Here is a 22890-nt window from a genome sequence, read left to right on the forward strand (position 1 = left end):
TGGCCTGGTGTGTGGTGGGTACCTATGGTACTTACACCTTATACCAGGCCCAGGTATCTGCTCTTAGTATAGGCAGTGTCTAGAAGACAGGCTTTCTAGAGGTAGCTGTGGATGAGCAGCCAAGGCTTATCTAGGAGACATGCAAAGCTCATGCAGTACCACTACAGTCACACAGCACTTACACGCAAGAAAGAAAAGACTTGATTGTACAAAAATAGAGGTAATTTATTTTTGACACACAGTATCAGAAAATACTAGGAGATAAGTAATTACACTATATATGTATATACACACTAATAAACAGTAAGAGACATAAAAAGGTTAGCAAACAGTGCAAAATAGCAATAAGCAATATTGGCCTTAGAGGAGCCCAAACCATATACTAAGAAAGTGGAATGCGACGCACGCCCCCACCTATGTAAGAAAATCGTGTAGAGGGGAGCTGGGAGTACTAGGAAACCACACAGGTAGGTAATACAGTACCCCCCAGCGACCAGGAATGCAGGAGTAAAACACTGGATTTCCCCAAAACCACCCCAAAGGAGGAAAAGAAGAAAAAGAAGACACCCAGAACAGACTGAAAGTAACCAGCAGTGGATTATCGAAGAGGCAGACTTGTGGAGAGAGGGGACCAAGTCCAGAAGTGTCTGTGGAGTCCAGGAGGAGTAGGAGATACTACCCACCCAGAGGTACCCATTGGAGTTGGTCGACGAAGAAGGAAGACGGATCAGCACTGCAGCCCAGAAGCCGGTGAAGAGCTCCTGAAGAGTGCAAAAGGTGTCCCACGCTGGAAGCTGGATTGCAGATGGGTGTTGCTTAAGGATTTCCACCAATAAGCCTTGGCAAAAGCAAACTCGCGTATGGAGGAAAAGAGGTGCTTCCAGGGACCAGCAAGATCCAGGAGGACTCTACCCAGAAGAGGGAGTCACTGGGGACCCTCTGCGTTGCAGAAGGCCCACAGGAGCAGAGGCAGCACCTACAGGTGTCCCACAGGACAGGGACACAGATGTTGCTGAAGCAGCCCACGCAGCGCCACAGAAGATGCACCCATGTAGCAGGAGGACCACACAGAGGCCCCGGCATTGCAGGAGGGAGTGCTGGGGCCTGGAGGTACATGTTGCCTGAAGTTCTTCTTGGAGGTGAAGCAAACAAGCCTTGGCAGCTGCAACGGACACAGCGCACGGGGATACTGTCTTGCGTGGAGTGGAAAGGACTTACCATAACCACAGTGCAGCAGCTGGGAGAGGGGACTAAGGGGACCACGCCGGACCACCACCCGTGATGCAGGATCCACGCCACTCAGGATGAGGGGAGACCCACACAGCCAGTCGTCGTTGCAGCCAGCTACCTGCGGATACAGGGGAGTGATGCCTTCACCCCAAGGGAGATTCCTCCTTCTTCTTGTGCAGGCTAAAGAGTTGCAGTCTTCTGAGGATGCACGGCCAGGGAAATGTTGCAAAGCTGGCAGGAGCCGGAGAAACAAAGTTGCAGAAGTGTTTTCTTCTAAGATAACAGCGATGTTGGTTCCTGGAGGGTCAAGACGCAGTTCCAGTAGCCAGAAGTCGAAGTGGAGGTTGCAGTGGAGTCCTGCTGGAGTCTAGCAAGACGAATCTGAGGACCCACCCCAGAGGAAGACCCTATATAGCTCAAAGAGGGGGCTTGGTTACCTAATCAGGTAACTACCCATCAGAGAGTGCCTCTGATGTCACCTGCCTGGCCACTCATATGCTCGCAGAGTTCCCTGGCAACCTTGGAATCAAGATGGCAGAAACCAGGGACCCTTTGGAGGAGCTCTGATGGACAGGGGTGTGATCACTCCCCTCTCTATTGTCCAGCTTCGTGCCACAGCAGGGACTGGGGGGGGGCCTGAACAGGTGTGGACTGGTTTATACATGGAGGGCACCAAATGTGCCCTTCAAAGCAAACCAGTGGATGGGGGAGGTACCCTCCCAAGCCAGTCACACCTATTTCCAAAGGGAGAGGATGTTGCCTCCTCTCTCAAAGGAAATCCTTTGTTCTGCCTCCCTGGGCTTGATCAGATCAAGCTGCAAGAGGGCAGAAACCTGTCTGAGGTTTAGCAGCAGCTGGACTGCCCAGAAAACCCTGTAAGACAGGTGATAGCAATGCTGGGGGTCCTCTAATGAGCCTCCAGAGTGCATGGAATCATACTTCCAATACTTGCAACCGCATTGGGGTATGATTTCGACATGTTTGATACCAAACATGCCCAGGTTCGGAGCTATCATTATGTAGCTGGACATAGGTAGTGACCTATGTTCAGTACACATATAAAATGGCGCCCCAGCACTCACGAAGTCCAGTAAAATGGGGCTGGAGTTTGTGGGGGTACCTCTGCTAGTGCAGGGGTGTCCTCAAACACAGGTACCTGCACCCTGCCTTCTGGGCTGAGAGGCCCTACTATAGGGGTGACTTACAGTGACCTGTAGTGAAAACGGGAGTGTGCACCCCGTTCATGCAGACTGCAATGGCAGGCCTGCAGAACCCTTTGCATGGGCTACCTACTTGTGGCAGAATAACTGCTGCAGCCCATAGGGATCCCCCTGGATCCCCAATGACCTGGGTACCAAGGTACCATATACTAGGGACTTACATGGGGGGGAGACCAGTATGTCAATTGTGTGAATAAAAGGGTACAATTTAGCAGAGAGAGCAAAGCTACTGGGATCCTGGTTAGCAGAAGCCCAGTAGACAGAGTCAAACATACTGACAACAGGCAGAAATTGGGGGTAACCATGCCAAGAAAGAGGGTACTTTCCTACACCTACAGCAGTGGTTCTCAACCTTTTGCCTTCTGTGGAACACCACTATATCATTACTTGAACCCAGGGACCCTAATTGTACCGTTATTGGAAAATGGATACCCCCACTCAGTCATTACTGGAAGCAGGGGCCTAAACATTGTTGATGATTTGAATTGCAAAACAATACACAGACATAACAGAAACAAGCATTCCATCAAGCACATACACAAATGAAAACACATTTTAATTTGCTAACAAATATAGATAAAAATATAAGAATTTTAATAGGCAGGTTGGAGCTTTTCTAAATTTATTTGAAGCCACACATCTTCATTACTATTTTCGGTTTGATGCACCTGCACTGCTCCCACGAATCAATCTGAGGATATCAGCTGAATTTGTAGCCTCCAGTTTCACATTCCTTTAGATTTACAGTAGTTTTAAAATGTTCATTTGTAGATTTAGCCACTTTATTTATTAACACTTTATTAGTCTGTTAATAATATTACATTTTCTAAGCAGTCACAGACCCCCTGGGGAGGCTTCGCGGACCCCCAGGGATCTCCAGACCATAGGTTGGGAACCACTGAACTACAGAAAAAAACGCTTCTTTTTTAACGCCTGCTTACCCTGTTGTTACCTAGTCTCTCCCCATTGTAACACCTGACATACCAAAAAGTAGCTGGATGTTCTAATGGGATCCAAATTTTAGACAGATGTGTTACCTGTGTCGAAATTATTAGCAATAGAAGCTCAACCAGAACTATAGAGCTGCGATCGCTGAAGCTAATGCACACATAATATGATGCTAAAATTTGTTGGGTATAGGTAGGTGCCATTTTTCTAAAGCGGAATCTTGGCTAGGGCAGGATGTCCATCACGCTATGAATGAGCACCACAAATAAGTACTCTTGGCTAATCTGAATTTATGGTTTATGGAGCGTGTTTTTTTGTGTGCAGAAGTTACTTAGGTTTGAAGAACATTAAGTAGATGTGAGCAATGTTCCTGCACACGGTGCTATAGAGGGCTTGAAGTAGGGAAATATTAACAACGGGTAAAGGAGTCTCCTGTGTGGATGCAGAATGGTCTGGCAGATATGTCTGGAATTGAGAATCTCAGATGGCAGATCTAAAAAAGTGTGCACTACTAGGTACACCTCTGTCCCCATCTGTCCCAACATATAAACTTGTACTGGCCAGCTCACCTCAAACAGCGCCAGGTTCCGGTCATAGGACTCGTCTCCATTATCAAAGTTGTTGAGATATAACCCAGAATCCTTTCTGGGAGGGTCTTCTGCAAAAGAAAAGAAAAAACGGAAACAATGAGGACCTGAGAAAGGAAAACACAGAATTTCAAAACTGCCACATTCAGCCATGTGTGTTCCCCTGCAGACGCAGAGATTTTGCTGTAGCTGTGGCCTTAGAAACTAATAAAGATCGAGCTTCCCATTCTGAAATGGTGGGAGAATACTGATAGTTTCTAAAAAGCCTGCTTTTCAAGAACAAGAATCATAATAAACACTTATCTCATTTCTAAAGGTCTTCTCCACACACACTACCTTAAAACATGGATGCACCAAAAGACCACAAAGCCCAGAGTGGCAATTTCCTAAGGGCAGGAGACTCTCTACCTTAATGTACAGCCTGTGACACAACTAATCTGGTACTGCAAAAATAATTTCCCATGAAGGTGATATGTGGGGCTGGGGTAAATGCAGGACCAGAAAGAAGTGTTGGTAAAAAGGCTCTGTGCCGTAAGTAGAGAGACCATGGCTGGTAATTAGTGGCAGGTACTGCGTCTTGGGTAGCTATGTACGGAGGTAGTAGTGGGAGGCTGTACCTGGGATGGAAGCATTCCATGGAGTCTTCCAGTTGGCGAGGTGTGAGACTCTTCATAGGAAGTACTGGGGTAAATGATAGCTGAAGAAGGTAAAGAGTCGTGATGGAAGTGGGGCAGGTAGTGGCTGACAAGTGATACATGGAGGCAGGTAATGGGGCTGGATTCTTGACAGTTATTATTGGGAACTAGCGCCTAGGGAAGCAGATTTTGGTACTAGGAACTAGTACTTGTGCAACACAGGGAGACAGACGGCAAAGTGGTCTGAAATCGTCCCCAGCTATGGGCGAGAAACGTATGTTTTTTAATTTACGTTCTGGCACTTGTAATTTTGCACTACACAGTCTGAATAAGCACCAGAATACAAATGAAAAATAAGCAGGACTAGATGCCTCACACAGTGGACACTGGCACATTGAAATGTTCGAGGGGATGCAGAAAGAATAAGGAAAGCTAGCAGGGATGACACTCTAGTAGGGAGAGAAAAAAAGTTAGTAGGAGGAAAGCGGATATCATAAGGCGAGGAACAGAGAGGGAAATTAAAAAACTATTTATAGAGTGGCGGAGGGGGATAAATGGAAAGGGAAGCAGGGGCAAAAGGAGCGAGAGAGAGTTAAAGACAGCTCTAAATTGGAAATGGTGACCAGGCTCCTCAAACACTCACCTCCACCCGGGGTGAAATTCTCAATTTTAGTGTAAATTTCCTGAATACCACCACCCCACTAGCTTCCAGTTATAAGCAGGTATTTCCCACAGCCAGTCTCGCATTGTGCTGCTACACGGAGTGAACAATCATAAAAATCAGCCCCGGTTCTGCCCCCGACACAACAGTTAACTTAGCTGGCACTACTTAGCTGTGCAGGTCTAACAGGAACACAAGCAACCCTGCACGGAATTTGGCCTGCTTGATTTAATCATTTAGGTACGACTAGAGTCAAATGGAACAGCAAGCATAGTCTCCTATCTGGATATAGCGTCTACACAATAATTTTGGCTTTGATGTGGCAACATATGTATTCCTAATCTCTGTCCATCCTGTCCAAATCTGTGTTTTTATCTTTGATCTGTTTTGTATTCTCCAAGTTTGCTATGCCAAGCAGCAGATTACAGTAACGTCACACAAATGTTCCGACTGGTGCAATGTTCCCATGGATTACTGCATCATAAATGCAAAACCAAACTTACAGGCTTTGCCAAAGCCTGTATTTTGTCTCAATTGTCATTTACACTAGTTACCTCCTCTGACTTGCCCATTTCCTGCCTCTTCTCCTCTTGACTCCCACTTGTCTAACCATGCTCACATCTTCCAAAGCAACCTCCAGGATCCATAAACTAAATAGACCAATGGTTCCCAACCGTTTGACTTCTGTAGATTCCCTCCCCCTGCCCTTTATCATTAATGGAACCCGGGGACCCCCACGGAATCCAGGGAACTTCCACTGTGTTATTACTGGAAGCCGGCGACCCTGGCATAAACATTGTTGGTGAAACTAAAAACAATACACAAAAAATACAGAAGCAAGCATCCATCAAACATGCACACATTTTATTTAATTTGCAAATATAAATTTATAAAAAATAAAAAATGTAAATTGAATAAAAGGTTGGGTGCTTTCCTAAATTCAACTAAAGCCACACATCATCCATTCAACATTCTGTTTGATGCACCTGCGCTGCTCCTACGAATTAATCTGAGGATACTAATTTAATTTTTAGTCTCCATTTTCAGAGTCCTTGATTTTTACAGTAGGTTTTAAGTTTTTCAATTGTACACTAAGCCACTTTACGCATATGCACTTTATTAATCAGTTAATATTATTTATTTTTCTAAGCAGTCACAGATCTCCTGCGGAGGCTTCACAGACCCCGGGGGTGTGGGGGTCCCTGGACCACAGGTTGGGAACCACTGAAATGGGCTAAAATTCCTTGATTTTTACAGTAGGTTTTACAATTTTCAATTGTACAATAAGCCACTTTACGCATATGCACTTTATTAATCAGTTAATATTATTACATTTTCTAAGCAGTCACAGACCTCCTGAGGAGGCTTCACAGACCCCGGGGGGGTCCCTGGACCACAGGCTGGGAACCACTGAAATCGGGTAAAGGACTACTGTAGACACCAAAACTAACATGTACAACTATATTTACTTTGCACAGCTTACCATCTTTTTGAGACACTCTAGGCATCAACCCATTGAATCACATCAAAACTATAACTGTGGCTTTATCCTGCCTGTTCCACTTTGTTTGACCTACGTACGGTATGTTTTCTCAAATGTTTCACCACTGTCCAACACTTGTGCATACTGTTAAGAATTTGGCTATATCTGAGATCAGTTCCAACAATCTGACTTACGGGTGTCTGTAGAATTTTGACATGCAGGCCCCATACGTATTATAAATGTGTTGACTGACTAAAACAGTTTGGCCGACCCCAACCTGGAGGACAAGGGCGTTGTAGATAGCACCCTATCAACAATTGAGAGAATTTGAATGAAATAAAGGCTCTTTCTTGGGAGTCATGGAACAACTCAATATCGAGGCCCTTGCAACGTCCAAGACGTTGCCATAAAAAGGTAAAAAATCCTTCTGGAGACATTTTGAGGACTGAGGGGACAAAAGGTCTAAGCAAAAGCGCAGCTCCTCCACAACCCACGTGGAGCACTGTACATTAAAACTGGCGTGGAGAACCATCACACTTTTTAAATGTATCGACCCCCAGCCCTGCAAGGTTGTATTTTTAGGGTTGAGTGCGCGCAAGTGCTCTAGACTATGTTGTAATCTCTCTGTGGGCTTCTAACCATGCCCATGTCATGCCCATCACTTTCATTAGTTCGTGGGCTTGCCTTTTGTAAAATCGATTGATTCCATTTGTGAAAGGCATCCATGCATCATGCCTTTTCCTGTGTTTTGCTCTCCTCAAGCGCACTGGTACATTACTGAAAACACACTAGGCTCTGTGTTTTCAGCTGGTTTCTGGACTACTTTATCTTTTCATTTCCTGCGCTGCACGATCTCACTGGGCAGAAGTCCAGCACTTTGCATGAAATCGACCCGGTTACATGGATAATTGCACTTTTGCTGGTAACATGGATAATTGCACTTTTGCCAATAAGTTTCACTGCGAGCGAACTTCTGTTTCCTTTTCTGTGTCGACTTCACACTCAGGGCGACCATCGGCTCGCATATGTGAAACTGTTTGACTTTTCATTATTAGTTTATGTGGCAAGAAAAGTCCTGTTAGGAGGTTACTACGCTAGTAGCTCTAACGTGAGCAAACGCGAGCCATGTTGCATTGCAAATGCTTGTTTTTTATACTCGTGTTTGTGAAAATCTTTTCCACTTCGTCAACATGCCCAAAGCGAGCACCCAGTGGTAAAACAAAGCCCCTTCGATGTCACATTATCAAAATGACTGGCATGCAAAACAGGCTCTTTGCGGAGTAATGTTCAAAATCTAATCCTAACAATGTTGCTTTATGCATTTAAAAGCTATGTTTGACTTACTAGTGCTTTTCGTTCTACGGACGTTTCATTTTAGCGAAGAATAAAAACAGAAAGAAATGAAAATGTCACTTACCCAGTGTACATCTGTTCGTGGCATCAGTCGCAGTAGATTCGCATGTTCTGCAATAGCTCGCCATCTGGTGTTGGGCCGGAGTGTTACAAGTTGTTTTTGTTCGAAGAAGTCTTTCGAGTCACGGGACCGAGTGACTCCTCCTTTTGTCTCCATTGCGCATGGGCGTCGACTCCATCTTCGATTGTTTTTCCCCGCAGAGGGTGAGGTAGGAGTTGAATTGTAGTAATAGTGCCCATGCAATGGAGTGACTAAGTATGCACCTATTTAAGGTTGTGATGATACATATATAAATAATTGAAGGTAACTTCCAAACTGCTACAGGCTCCCGGGGAGGCGGGTGGGCACATGCGAATCTACTGCGACTGATGCCACGAACAGATGTACACTGGGTAAGTGACATTTTCAGTTCGATGGCATCTGTCGCTGTAGATACGCATGTTCTGCATAGACTAGTAAGCAGTTATTTCCCCAAAAGCGGTGGATCAGCCTGTAGGAGTGGAAGTAGTGTGAAATAATGTTCTTAATACGGCTTGACCTACTGTGGCTTGTTGTGCGGATAACACGTCTACACAGTAGTGCTTGGTGAATGTGTGAGGCGTAGACCATGTGGCTGCCTTACATATTTCTTGCATTGGGATGTTTCCTAGAAAGGCCATGGTAGCACCTTTCTTTCTGGTTGAGTGTGCCCTTGGTGTAATGGGCAGCTGTCGTTTAGCTTTAAGGTAGCAGATTTGGATGCATTTAACTATCCATCTGGCTATACCTTGTTTTGATATTGGGTTTCCTGCATGAGGTTTTTGAAATGCAATAAATAGTTGTTTAGTCTTTCTGATGTTTTTTGTTCTGTCAATGTAATACATCAATGCTCTTTTGACATCTAATGTATGTAGTGCCCTTTCCGCTACGGTATCTGGCTGTGGAAAAAACACTGGAAGTTCCACTGTTTGATTTAGATGGAACGGTGAAATAACCTTCGGCAAAAATTTAGGATTGGTCCTTAGGACGACCTTATTTTTGTGTAGTTGTATAAAAGGTTCCTGTATTGTAAACGCCTGAATCTCGCTTACTCTTCTTAGGGAAGTAATGGCGATGAGAAATGCCACCTTCCAGGTTAGGAACTGTATGTCGCAGGAGTGCATGGGTTCAAAAGGTGGACCCATAAGTCTAGTTAGGACAACATTTAGGTTCCATGAAGGAACAGGTGGTGTTCTTGGTGGTATAATTCTCCTAAGGCCCTCCATGAATGCTTTAATGACTGGTATCTTATATAGTGTAGTTGAATAGGTAGTCTGCAGGTATGCAGATATTGCTGCAAGGTGTATTTTAATGGAAGAGAAAGCCAGGTTAGATTTTTGTAAGTGAAGCAAGTAACCCACTACATGTTCTGGAGTTGTGTGTAATGGTTGTATTTGATTAATATGGCAGTAGAAAACAAACCTCTTCCATTTACTTGCATAGCAGTGCCTGGTGGATGGCCTTCTAGCTTGTTTTATGACTTCCATACATTCTTGGGTAAGTTGTAAGTGCCCGAATTCTAGGATTTCAGGAGCCAGATTGCTAGATTCAGCGATGCTGGATCTGGGTGTCTGATCTTTTGGTTGTGCTGTGTCAACAGATCTGGCCTGTTGGGCAATTTGATGCAGGGTACTACTGATAGGTCTAGCAGCGTTGTGTACCAGGGTTGCCTTGCCCAAGTTGGTGCTATCAATATGAGTTTGAGTTTGCTTTGACTGAGTTTGTTTACCAGGTAAGGAAGGAGAGGGAGAGGAGGAAAAGCGTAAGCAAATATCCCTGACCAGTTCATCCATAGGGCATTGCCTTGGGATTGTTCGTGTGGGTATCTGGATGTGAAGTTTTGGCATTTTGCGTTCTCCCTTGTCGCAAACAAGTCTATCTGAGGTGTTCCCCAGAGTTTGAAATAAGTGTTCAGAATTTGGGGGTGAATCTCCCATTCGTGGACCTGTTGGTGATCTCGAGAGAGATTGTCTGCGAGTTGATTTTGGATCCCTGGTATAAATTGTGCTATTAGGCGAATTTGGTTGTGAATTGCCCAACGCCAAATCTTTTGTGCTAGCAGGCTTAACTGCGTGGAGTGCGTTCCCCCCTGCTTGTTTAGATAATACATTGTTGTCATGTTGTCTGTTTTGACGAGAATGTATTTGTGAACTATTATTGGTTGGAAAGCTTTTAGTGCTTGAAAAACTGCTAGAAGTTCTAGGTGATTGATATGCAGTTTTGATTGATGTACGTTCCATTGTCCTTGTATGCTGTGTTGATCGAGGTGTGCTCCCCACCCTGTCATGGAAGCATCTGTTGTTATTACGTATTGTGGCACTGGGTCTTGGAAAGGCCGCCCCTTGTTTAAATTTATGTTGTTCCACCACAGAAGCGAGAGGTAAGTTTGGCGGTCTATTAACACCAGATCTAGAAGGTGACCCTGTGCTTGAGACCACTGTGATGCTAGGCATTGTTGTAAGGGCCTCATGTGCAGTCTTGCGTTTGGGACAATGGCTATGCATGAAGACATCATGCCTAGGAGTTGTAATACCATCTTTGCTTGTATCTTTTGTGTTGGATACATGCGTTGTATGATGGTGTTGAAATTTAGAATTCTTTGTGGACTTGGAGTGGCTACTCCCTTTGATGTGTCTATTATGGCTCCTAGGTATTGTTGTACCTTGCGCGGCCGAATGTTGGATTTTGTAAAGTTGACGGTGAACCCGAGTTTGAAGAGGGTTTGTATGATCTGATTTGAGCACTCTATGAACGAATGGGCCTTGATTAGCCAGTCGTCCAAATATGGGAACACATGTATTTGCTGCCTTCTTATGTGTGCAGCGACTACCGCTAGGCATTTGGTAAAGACTCTTGGTGCGGTTGTTAATCCGAAAGGCAGTACCTTGAATTGGTAATGTATTCCTTTGAATACAAACCTTAGGTATTTCCTGTGCGATGGGTGTATTGGTATATGGAAATAAGCGTCCTTGAGGTCTAAAGTTGCCATGTAGTCGTGTAGTTTTAGCAATGGCAATACTTCTTGTAGTGTGACCATGTGGAAGTGGTCCGATTTGATGAAAGTGTTCACTACTCTGAGGTCTAGGATTGGTCTCAGCGTTTTGTCCTTCTTTGGTATCAGAAAGTACAGTGAGTAAACTCCTGTGTTTAGTTGTGTGTTTGGCACTAATTCGATTGCATTCTTTTGCAATAGTGCCTGCACTTCTATCTCCAGGAGATTGGAATGGTGTGTTGTTAAATTTTGTGCTTTTGGTGGTATGTTTGGAGGGAATTGTAGAAATTCTATGCAATAACCATGCTGGATAATTGCTAGAACCCAAGTGTCTGTAGTGATTTCCTCCCATGCTTTGTAATAATGACCTATTCTTCCCCCCACTGGTGTTGTGTGGAGGGGGTGAGTGACATGTGAGTCACTGTTTAGTAGTAGGGGTTTTGGGGCTTTGAAATCTTCCTCTATTTCTAGGGAATTGCCCTCCTCTATATTGTCCCCGAAAACCTCCTCTATACTGTCCCTGGTAACTGGACGGTGGTGCTTGTGAGGTACTGGCTTGTGTGCTCTGACCCCGAAACCCCCCTCGAAAGGGCGTTTTACGGAATGTGCTGTAATTCCCTCTGCTCTGCGGGGAGTAGAGTGCGCCCATGGCTTTGGCAGTGTCCGTATCTTTTTTGAGTTTCTCAATCGCTGTGTCCACTTCTGGACCGAATAGTTCTTTTTCATTAAAAGGCATATTGAGAACTGCTTGTTGAATCTCTGGTTTAAATCCAGACGTTCGGAGCCATGCATGCCTTCTGATAGTTACAGATGTATTAATTGTCCGTGCAGCTGTATCTGCAGCGTCCATGGAGGAGCGGATCTGGTTGTTGGAAATGGCCTGTCCCTCCTCAACCACTTGTTTTGCCCTATTTTGTAAGTCCTTGGGCAGATGTTCAATGAGATGTTGCATCTCGTCCCAGTGGGCTCTGTCATAGCGCGCAAGTAGTGCCTGGGAGTTCGCGATGCGCCACTGGTTTGCAGCTTGTGCTGCGACTCTTTTACCAGCTGCATCGAACTTGCGGCTTTCTTTATCTGGGGGTGGTGCATCTCCAGATGTGTGAGAGTTGGCCCTCTTCCTAGCTGCTCCTACAACGACAGAGTCTGGTGGCAGCTGTGTAGTGATGAAAGCCGGGTCTGTAGGAGGCGCCTTATACTTTTTTTCCACCCTTGGTGTGATTGCCCTACTTTTGACCGGCTCCTTAAAGATGTCTTTTGCGTGCCGGAGCATACCAGGGAGCATAGGCAGGCTTTGGTACGAGCTGTGGGTGGAGGAGAGTGTGTTGAATAAAAAATCATCCTCGACCTGTTCTGAGTGGAGGCTTACGTTGTGAAATTGTGCTGCTCTAGCCACCACTTGAGAATACGCGGTGCTGTCCTCTGGTGGAGATGGCTTCGTAGGGTATGCCTCCGGACTATTATCTGACACTGGGGCGTCGTATAGGTCCCATGCGTCCTGATCTTGGTCACCCTGGCTCATGGTGGTGTGAGCTGGGGAGAGTGATGGAGTTTGTGCTGGTGAGACGTTAATCACGGGCTGAGGAGAGGGTGGTGGGGTAACTCTTTTCACCACTTTTGGTTGTGGTGTCTGTTCAGTCTGGAACTCCAACCTTCTCTTTCTCCTAATAGGGGGAAGGGTGCTTATTTTTCCTGTCCCCTGCTGTATGAAGATACGCTTTTGCGTATGGTCCACATCAGTTGCTTGTAGCTCTTCCTCAAACCTATGCTTTTGCATTTGGGAGGTTAGCGAGTGCTCTTCTGTATAAGAGCCTGGAGCTGGGTCGCTTGCAGTTTGTTTCGGCATCGAAACCTTGTCTGCGTGTTTTTTCGGCTCCGAGGTGACTTTTTTCTTTTTCGGGGCCGAAACCTCTCGGCGTCGATCTGCTTCGGTGCCGCTGTCTCGGCGTCGAGCCGTGTCCACACCGGCATCTCGGTGTCGAAGCTTGTCTCCAGCACTTTCTCGGTCCCGAGAAGGCTGCGTGCCGGTGTCTCGACCGGAGTCGGACGACCTCGGCACTGTTTGGGCCTTTTTCGGTGCCGACGGTCGGTCACCGAATTTATGGGTGGAGCCATGGCCGGATGGCAGTGGCGTCCCCTGGGCCTTGTAAATGTGTCTCTGTGTGGTTTTCGACGTCTTACTCACGGTTTGTGTATCGTCGAATCCTTCGGAGTCTGAGTCTTGGATCGAGAAGGTACCTTCCTCTTCCTGTTCCTCGAACTCCTGTTGGGCTGTCGGTGCGGACGCCATCTGAAGTCTTCTGGCTCGACGGTCTCGGAGTGTTTTTCGGGACCGGAACGCACGACAGGCCTCGCAGGTGTCTTCGCTGTGCTCAGGTGACAGGCACAGGTTGCAGACTAAGTGTTGGTCTGTGTAGGGGTATTTATTGTGGCATTTGGGGCAGAAACGGAACGGGGTCCGTTCCATCGGCGTTCTTCAGCACGCGGTCGGGCCGACCAGGCCCCGACGGGGGATCGAAAAACTACCCCGAAGGGCACCGGAGCTCTTCGATCTTCGATGCGGTGTGGAATCTAAGTACGCCGATCCCGAACGCAACAATACCGACGAAAATCTTCCGAAATTAGCTAATTTTCCGTTCCGAAACTCGGAGCGACAGGAACACGTCCGAACCCGATGGCGGAAAAAAAACAATCGAAGATGGAGTCGACGCCCATGCGCAATGGAGACAAAAGGAGGAGTCACTCGGTCCCGTGACTCGAAAGACTTCTTCGAACAAAAACAACTTGTAACACTCTGGCCCAACACCAGATGGCGAGCTATTGCAGAACATGCGTATCTACAGCGACAGATGCCATCGAACATAGGTTTATAAAGACACTGCTTTAAAAAAATGTATTTCTCGCTGTTAAAACATGGCGCAGGATCCTTAACTTTGGTGCGATATGTTCAGCAATCCTGAATACTGAGGAAGGCCCCATGATGGAGAAATACATTTTAAAAGCCTTTTAAGGCTTTGAAACAGCTGCAAACTATGAGCATTAACTACTTGTCACGTGCCATATCCTACCCTAAGAATACCTTTTGGAGACGCCCAACTTTCATGTCAGACTCCGTACACTGGCCTAACTAGAAAACTTAAACAATTACCAAAGCCCCCACTCCCCCTTTCCCCCTCTCGTTTTCTCCCCTTCCACCTTACCCTCCCACGTATGGGTCTTAATCATTTGCTGTTCATATTTTTTTCTATCATCCAAACGATGACGATATACACCACCTGACTGTATATCTGTATCCCCTCTCTGGGTCCCGTGATTTCTTTTTTCAATAAAGAATTACAAAAAAAATACCAAGGAAAGAGCCTGTCCTCCTCTAAAAACATAATAAATGTTCGGCTAAGTCAAATCACAGATAAAGGCATGGCTGTCAAGCGTCGCCACCGAGCTCCGGGTCTTTATTTATTCCAAGCTTTCATAAAGTGCACTAGCACGCGGGGCACTTTACAAATAAAGAACCCCTTACAGACAACAAATTAGAGTGCAACAGCAGGACTGGGAGTTACATCTTACAACAGAGTGCAGGCAGCGGGCCAAATTCCATTGAAGTGGTACAGGAGAAAAGCGTCAAGGAGACACTGGGTTAGTCCAAGAATCCTCAGAATCAATCTGTCTTTAGCTGCTTTCTGGAGGCGAAGATGAAACAGTTAAGTTCCCAAAGTGAGTGGGAGAAAACTCTAGACAGATGAGGCCCCAGTGAAGATATACTGAAGAGGCTCTGAATTCAAATGCCTCAATTCTTCGAATATTCCAATGCTACATGTTTTTGATTCTCAGAGATATGGAGAAAGGTAAGCAGTATCTGGTTTAAGAAGCACAGGCCTACAGGTAATGCAGCGGTTGTGGAATGTGATCCTTGTTTTTCATAGAAAGCAATGTACGTCTCTGAGAATGGGGAGATAAGCTCGAATTATTAAGAGTAGACAATAATTCTGGCTGCAGAATGGAAGATTTCTTGCTCTCAATTCTGGCTTTTTTTATGAACCACTTTGTTGGCATTTTATCATTCTCACTGTAAAATAAAATCATAACACAGCAAAGTGACCCTAAGAGCAAAACATTCACCTGTTTGTTCAATAAGTCACAGTATGTAAGGCAAATATGTCACTTGTCCATTTGTCTTTCAAGAAAAACAAACGCTTCCACAATACAGGTGTCCTTGATAAGTTTTTCAAGAAATCTGCATTGATCCAATCCCAACATCCACTTGCAGATCAACAGGTCAATTACTACCCTCTATTTCTGAGCAATACCTCTTGTGGCTACATTCAAGCTTAACTCTGCAAATGCCCTCAAATATCCAAGTTCAAGTGATCTGGGACTCTGAAGAGGGCTTGTTGAGGGGAGAGGAAAAGGGGCTGCCCCAAGACCCAGGACTCAAGACATAATCCCCACCCACTGTCCCTTAGAAACCCTTGAAAACTGTACAGTTCTACACTGTATGAAGGAAGTCACCCCTCTCCACTTGACATCTCAGGCATAGTGGTGAAGCATTCCTTTCCATCCAGCAAAGTCTTCCCCTAATCTAGTAAATGCAGTCTAAGTAGTTGCACTGCATGTTTCTGTAGGAGGCGCAGACAGTCACCTCCTTGTGAGCCATCTGGGCAGACTGCCAATCTGTATCCTCCAATGGACCCACGCTTGATTCTCACACTGTTGCAAAGGTCCCAAAAAGCTAGTCATAATTGGCTGTTGGGTGCAACGCACTGAAGTAGTCCAATCAAATTTCTGCTGCTGAGTCCACAATCATATGGGGATTTGCAGCATATAGCCATGCTCATCCTTGGAGTCCTGTTGTTCCATAGAAAGATCCGACCATGGAGATCATACATTTAAAGAACTGGAGTGGTGCAATGTGTGGGAGATTTTGTATTTTATATAGCATTTTGGGAAGCACCAATACGTTCACCAGTACTGCCTTCCCCATCAGGGACAGCAGCAACAGCACCTAGAGTGAAAGGTCCCTTTTAAGTGCTTCCATTAGTGAACCTACACCCTATCACATCATTGATGCATCATCAGAGACCTACATTCCAAGGTATTACATTTCCTATGTGGCCACCTCTGTGACTGGGTAATCCAGACCCCAACCCTCTCCAGCTCCCCCAAAGGCTACATATAGGCTAGACTTCGCCCAATACACCCACAGTCCCTAGTAGACCTTTGTCTGGACCTGTATGGGTTGACTGTGGTATATCAAGAGGTTATCTGGATATAGTGATAGAGCTGCCCTCAACTTCTGTCTAAGCCTTATAAGACCATTATTGTTTCCAACATTTTCATCTTTGTTCCGCTAGTGACTATTCTTGGGCGTTCTTAGTCCAGTCCCTCACCTTTTGGAGTCCATGAGGACTTTCCTTCTTGTTAAAAGTTGGATGAGGTGAAGGTATTTCCTACGTCACCTGAACTGCTAAGGTGTAAGTACCCCAGTATGGTCTTCCCCATCCAGAATGGATTTATGTTAACAAAGAGAGCTTTGTTGCCTTTCCAAAAGGTAGGTGCACAACGGACACATGTGCTATGTCAAAAACCTTGTGTAAATAGTTTGTGCTGTGAGTCATCTCCAAATTGAACAATCGATTTGGGTAGGTAATGCTTAGGAACATTCTTGAATGGACTTGCTGAGGCTCATTTAAATCTGCAGATTTTACATTTGTTTCATGTTCTTCTCAATATTACCTCCCATTTAAGGGAAAGGGATTGAGGAGATGTGTGTAAGTACAAATTACCAATTACTCAGATACAACATAGTAAAAATGTAATTATATCTAGGTGGTTATCTAGGTTCTGCTTGTGTTCAACTCAAGCAACTTAAAACACGTTTTGTGGCCATTATGGAGATTCAAACATTAATCTACAGGTTCTCGCCGAGCCATTCAGTAGGCACTTAACTAAACTGTCCTACTGGCTCAAAGTTAGTTTTTACAACCACAGCCTGTTTTTGTCTTCCTTTTTTCAAGCCCTATTTTTCAGCATAGGGAAGTGACAGCAGCAAGAGCCAAAGTAGATCGTGATAGTCCCCTATATCCGTTCTGTAGCCACTCAATCCAGCTGTCTTGCGTGGCCACTCACCCACAGCGCTTCACTTCAACCTCGCTCGACCATCTTCAAAGAGTGTCAGAACTGCAGCTGTGACAGCTCCACACTACTCACTGCCCGTACTAGAATACACTCCTTGTGAAGCACTTTTAGAGTCTGCTGCTAGGTTTGGCGTCGAGCCCTCTTGCTCTGCCTCACTGCCCTCATCGCCATTCTCCTGCTCCCTGCATCTTCGAACTAAACTTCACAGATGCGCCTTGCTATCCTCCTTTTAATGCTGTCCCGATGCTCAGCTGCTGCAAATGGTGCCGCTACTGCAAGGTCTCTTTTTGAGTAACCTTTTCTTCACCTCGTCTGCGCTGCACATTCTAGCTAGAATTCAGAAGTGGGAGACCAACTTCTGCCCTGTAATGTTGGTGCCTCTAAGAACTGTCTCATTAGGCAGGGATGGTTAGGTCTCGCCTGCGACAGCACTTGCACTGTATGCGCTTTCACTTGCGAGAGATAAAGAATACAACAAGGAGCTTGCAGCTAGCCCATTGCTTAACATTTGCTGGCTTCATTGTCACTCTTATTTGCTGCATTCTAATTGGCCAGCACCAGCTGGATTTACTTCACCTTGTGTCAACTGCAGCATGGACCAAATACTAATTGCTGTCCTTCCACTGAACATGCTGTAAATGAGGTATTACTTTTAATGTTTTATTCTTCCCTGTTGTATTTGTTTAAACTGTTGCCATTTGTAGCTTCATTTTACTCTGCCACACACAGTTCAAATAAGCCCTTTTCTCCTTTGAAACAGATGTTTATTGTGACAACAGATGCTATCTGCTTCCATTTGTATTTTCACTAACTGATTTCTATATGTGATAGGATTTTTGGCAAAGATAACGATGATATAAAATAACTATAATGCATCCAGCGCTGATGAGCTTCAAACACACACACACACACACACACACACACACACACACACACACACACACACACACACACACACACACACACACACACACACACACACACACACACACACACGGCCTGGCTGCATCATAGAGCTTTTTAAAATCAGTATCAGCCACACTGCAAAGCATCTGCGCTGCTGCACAGCATACCTCCAAAACCTTGCCAAAGCCAATAGCTCTAATGGGCGAGGCCTACTGGCTTTGCCAAATGGTTGCTTTTGTATGGTTAATACGGGGTTACTATTTTTTGTGGGGTCTTGGTTCATTTGCACGGAGGTACGGCTGTACTTATTTGTAAGCAGAAGCATCATTACTAGTTATCTGTGCCCTGATCCCGGTAACAGTTGAACAATCTAAATGGAAGTTCTCGTGGTACACCCACAAATTCCCCGTGTTAAGGAAGCGATGCCTGGAGGTGTGTGCAGTTCGTCTGAAGTTGTAACTTGACTGTCAATAGAAATGTGCCCATGGGCTCGCTCGACTTATTTCAAATCTAAGAGGCGCACCTTTGCCTTCTCTACTACTCCGGTAAAAGGAGGTGTATAGTTTGAGGAAGTTATGTGCAATAACTACCTTTGATAGAGATGCTCCTTGTTATCTCAAAGGCCCAGTCAGAGCCAGTGACGTGAGGTGTTTGTTGTCTTCGTTGAGGGGCCGGGAGGGGTTAGCCAGACAGCTTCTAGGCGTGCTGAGCGAGGTATGCAGGCGGGACAGACAGGCAGGGAAATACCTGCTGTAATCAATGAACACACAGAATAATGTGTGACACGGAGGATAAAAGCATTGCCTCAAGCACTATGTTCCTGGCTGCACATCCAAAGCTGTGTCAGGTTTATGAATGTCAACAAGGGCCAGTCTCGTCAACACTTCAGCATGCCAGCAAGGACGGAGATGTGCCACGGAGCAAAAAAGTATCAGCAAAGCCAAAAGGTCTTGATTGTTGTAAGTGAATGTGTGTCTGTTATAGACTAGTTGTGTAATAAGTGTGGCGACATTTTTTTAGTTTAAGCTAGCACAAATTTGAGGACTCGAGTAAAACAAAAGGGATATTCATAAAATGCTTTAAAAATTCACAAAAAGACCAACCAGGGAAAGCAAATCTTATTGTAGCATAAACAAGCGAGACTCCTGCAAGCTAAAATAAAACGGAGGCAGACATCTTCATTGCTGCAATTTGCATTCTGGGACTTGAGGTCTTCCACGTCCTATTATAATATCAGGAACACATGTAGCAGAGTGCACAGAAAATCCCTTCTTTCCCATTATAAAATCAGAACCACATGGAACAAAATGCAAAGAAAAAGCCTGGACTTGAAGTATCGTAAGAGCTCCGACTAGTGACGAGGTGTGTGTGGAGAAAACTCTATGCACACAGCGATGAATAGCACAATCAGGCTGTGGTCCACCACAACCTCTGTACACCCAAATGGAAAGCCAGGAACGTTTATGATGCTCTGCAGTTGAGCAGCCTCTGTGGCACTTTCTTGTACCAAGTGTCACCCTGGGCACCACATCTCAACTGCTAGGGAACCTGAAAGGGAAGAGTTTATTTGTATATCTGGACCACAAGCACCATTTTATTAAAATGCATGAAGAATAAATGCAATTTGGTCACTTTAGACTTTTTCTTCTAGGCTGTAAACCAATGTGTACTGTATCTTTGTACAAAGTTATATATATATTCACTGAAAACAAAGGTTAAGGGGTGTTATAGATAGGAAATAACATTTTTTTTAAACTTAGAAATGCACTGAAAAAAAGGTTACAGGGACATTATAGTTAGGTTCAGATTTTACCCACACAACCATGGAAATTCAGAAGTTATAGTTATCTCAAGTTACTATAAATCGTGCTCTAAAGAAACTATAACCTGTGCCTCCACCATGCACAGTTTTCTCATCAATAATTTCACAGCAAATGTTGCAGTAATATTATCAATTTTGTCATGAGTGATGTAATGTGTGGTAAATAGCAGTGCATGGCAAGGGTGCAAGTGATAGTTATCTGAGGGCACTAGTTATAGTTATTTTGGGGGGTGTGTGTGTTTTTTTTTGTTTTTTTTTAAATTGGAGTCTGGATCTTCAGAGCCACCCGAATCTGTGAGGATCCGAAAGTATCCTTGCATGCTAAAAAACAAAAAAATAAAACACGTTTTTGGACGATTTCTTTCCTTAAACACCCCTTCGTCAGTTCCACGGTGTCAGGGTTTGTCTACCCTGACCCCTTATATCACTTAACCTTTACTTTGCACATTAGGAATCGAGTCCCGATGAACAAAATGGTGGCCACAACTTCTCTCAGTGTGCGGCCAGCAAACACGACATTGCTGTTGGTAGGTGGATCCGTGAACTCACCTGGCTCCACAGGGATCCGCGTCTCTAAATACACATAAATATTTTTACTTTAACAACTTCAAAACTACTGAATATATTTACACCAAATAACAAAAAGATTTTTCTGGTCCAAGATCTAGCTTTCTGCCTAATTTGGTGTAATTTCGTTCAGCGGCTCGGGCTGTACTCGTGTCTAGAATCCCTGTGGGAAACTGCATGGGGAATAAATGCTTTTTGGGACACCATTTTTTCTCAGTCCCCGATTGACGGATCACCCCGAAACATTTCATGCGCAAACTAGTCAAAAAGTAGCACTTTTTTGGAAAATTTCATGGAAATTCGTAAATTGGCAGCAAAGTTGTTAGCAACACAAAAGGCATTTCCTATGGTCTTTGGGGTGATTGGCCAAAAGGTCTGGCTGCAGGCCAGGCCCTGCAGCCGCAGTAGGCTGTGCAGAGCATGGGGTTGGCTGCCTGTGGGCGGGTTGGCCACAGGGCCTACCTCGGAGCATGGGGTTGGCTGCCTACAAGGGGGGGGGTTAGATTTGCATATGATAACAAATATTATTTTATGTTGAAAAAACCCTGGAAATTCACTTAAAAAAACAAAGGTTAAAGTACTGTCTCAGTTATGTAGGTAACTATAACTTGCGCCCTCGCCATGCACTGCTAATTACCCCGCATATTCCATCACTCATGACATCTTTCATGACATCATTAATATCATCACTGCAACATTTGCAATTAAATTATTGATGAGAAAACTGTGCATGGAGAGGGTGCGAGTTACTGTTACCTTAGTGCATGAGTTAAAGTTACTTGAGATAAGTCTATTATTGGTCCACTTCTGTGTTTTTCAAGTTTAAAACATTAGGTAAGCTTTCCTGGTGACTCTGTTGAGAACTGTGCCCAGAAAGGGATAGACCTGGAGGGACTGAAGGTGGAACTTGACTATATTGATAATAAGGTGGAAATGTGTAGATCTATGGTGGCCTGAGTGTGGAAGTGATACTGCTGTCTGTCTGCACTCTTGATCAACGAGTCATCTTAGGGAACACATGGATGCAGCTGCTCATAAGATGAACGGCTACCCAGATTTTGTAAATACCCTGGGGGCCGTAGTGGCCCCGAAGGACAGCTCTTGAAATGATAATTCTGATGACTTACCACAAACTGCAGGGAGCGGCGGTGAGCAGGGTAGATAGTATGTGGAAGTATATCACCTTCACATTGCCACAGAGAGATGACATCTTGTAGAATGACCATCTGGAAGTGTTTTGACAGGATGCACTCATTGAGCTGCCCAAGTCAAGTATACAACTGAGGGTCCCATCTTTCTTGTGTATAAGGAAGTGTAGTGAGGGCACCCCTTCTACTCACTGGTGTAATGGCATAGGTTCTATAGCTCCTTTGAGAATGAGCACCTGTACCTCCTCTTCAAGGAAGCAGTGATGATCTGTGGAGAAAGTGTGTCTGCACGGTAGGATGTCTGGTGCACTGAGCTCCAAGCAATAACCTTGCCGTAAGAGGATTCCTTCCTACTGCGGGAGAAACCCCTGTAATATTTTGTTAACATATGAAGTGTGATCAGGGGAAAGAGAGAGGGAGTCACTTCTTTGCGGGGTGGCCCCTTCAGCTGCAGCACCTTTTACCCTGCTCCTGGTGTTTGTTACCTCTGTAATCCACCCCATACCAGAGTAACCCTATGTGGCCTGGGAGGTGATTTGAAACCCTCCCTTCACTAGGCCCTAAGAGAGTAGCCAGGGGAGGGGGTATTTGAGAAGCACCCATAGACTTGGCCATGTCAGTGTCTTTTTTAATCTTCTAGAGCCTCTGATTCACCTGTGGCTTCAGAGATGTTCTCCATCCAGCGGCAGGTTCAACAGATGCTGCTAAACTTCTGGCCTAAAGTCAAGGACATGAAGCCAAGCGTGGTGCTTGATAAGCTGTGCCAAGGCCGCAGCGGACAACAGTGTTTAGTATTTTCGTAACCTCCAAGACCAGCTCATGAACATGCTATCTGTATTGGTCAAAGAGGTGCTGGAGAAGATCCTCAATCTCATCACATTGGGCTCTATCATAATGAGGGAGCAAGTTGATTGAATTTGCAATCCTCCAATGTGTAGCCAATAGTATAGCGACTCTCTTGCCTACTGCACCAATCTTCTTGCTATTTTCATCAGAGGTGGAGTGTCACCAGTCCCTTGGGCACTGGAGCCTTTCACCTCTATGTGGACCACCAGGGGTTCCGGCGGAAGATGTCCACTGATGCAGGGAGGTTTGGTAGGCAAGGGTTTATACTTTTCAACCAATTG

At 45.2% G+C, this 22890-nt stretch overlaps 1 protein-coding gene across 4 annotated transcripts in view; it reads right to left on the reverse strand.

Moving 5' to 3' along the window:
- The window catches only part of SLC12A6 (solute carrier family 12 member 6), an 830972-nt gene that overhangs the window by 472356 nt on the left and 335726 nt on the right, over positions 1-22890 (reverse strand). For all 4 annotated transcript variants that reach the window (XM_069238301.1, XM_069238300.1, XM_069238303.1 and 1 more), the window contains one exon: positions 3968-4056. In XM_069238301.1, coding sequence (XP_069094402.1) covers positions 3968-4056 — 89 coding nt within the window. The remainder of the gene's footprint in view (positions 1-3967; positions 4057-22890) is intronic.

The sequence above is a fragment of the Pleurodeles waltl genome, chromosome 6 (genome assembly GCF_031143425.1).
Source record: "Pleurodeles waltl isolate 20211129_DDA chromosome 6, aPleWal1.hap1.20221129, whole genome shotgun sequence".
In the NCBI taxonomy this organism is placed as follows: Eukaryota; Metazoa; Chordata; class Amphibia; order Caudata; family Salamandridae; genus Pleurodeles; species Pleurodeles waltl.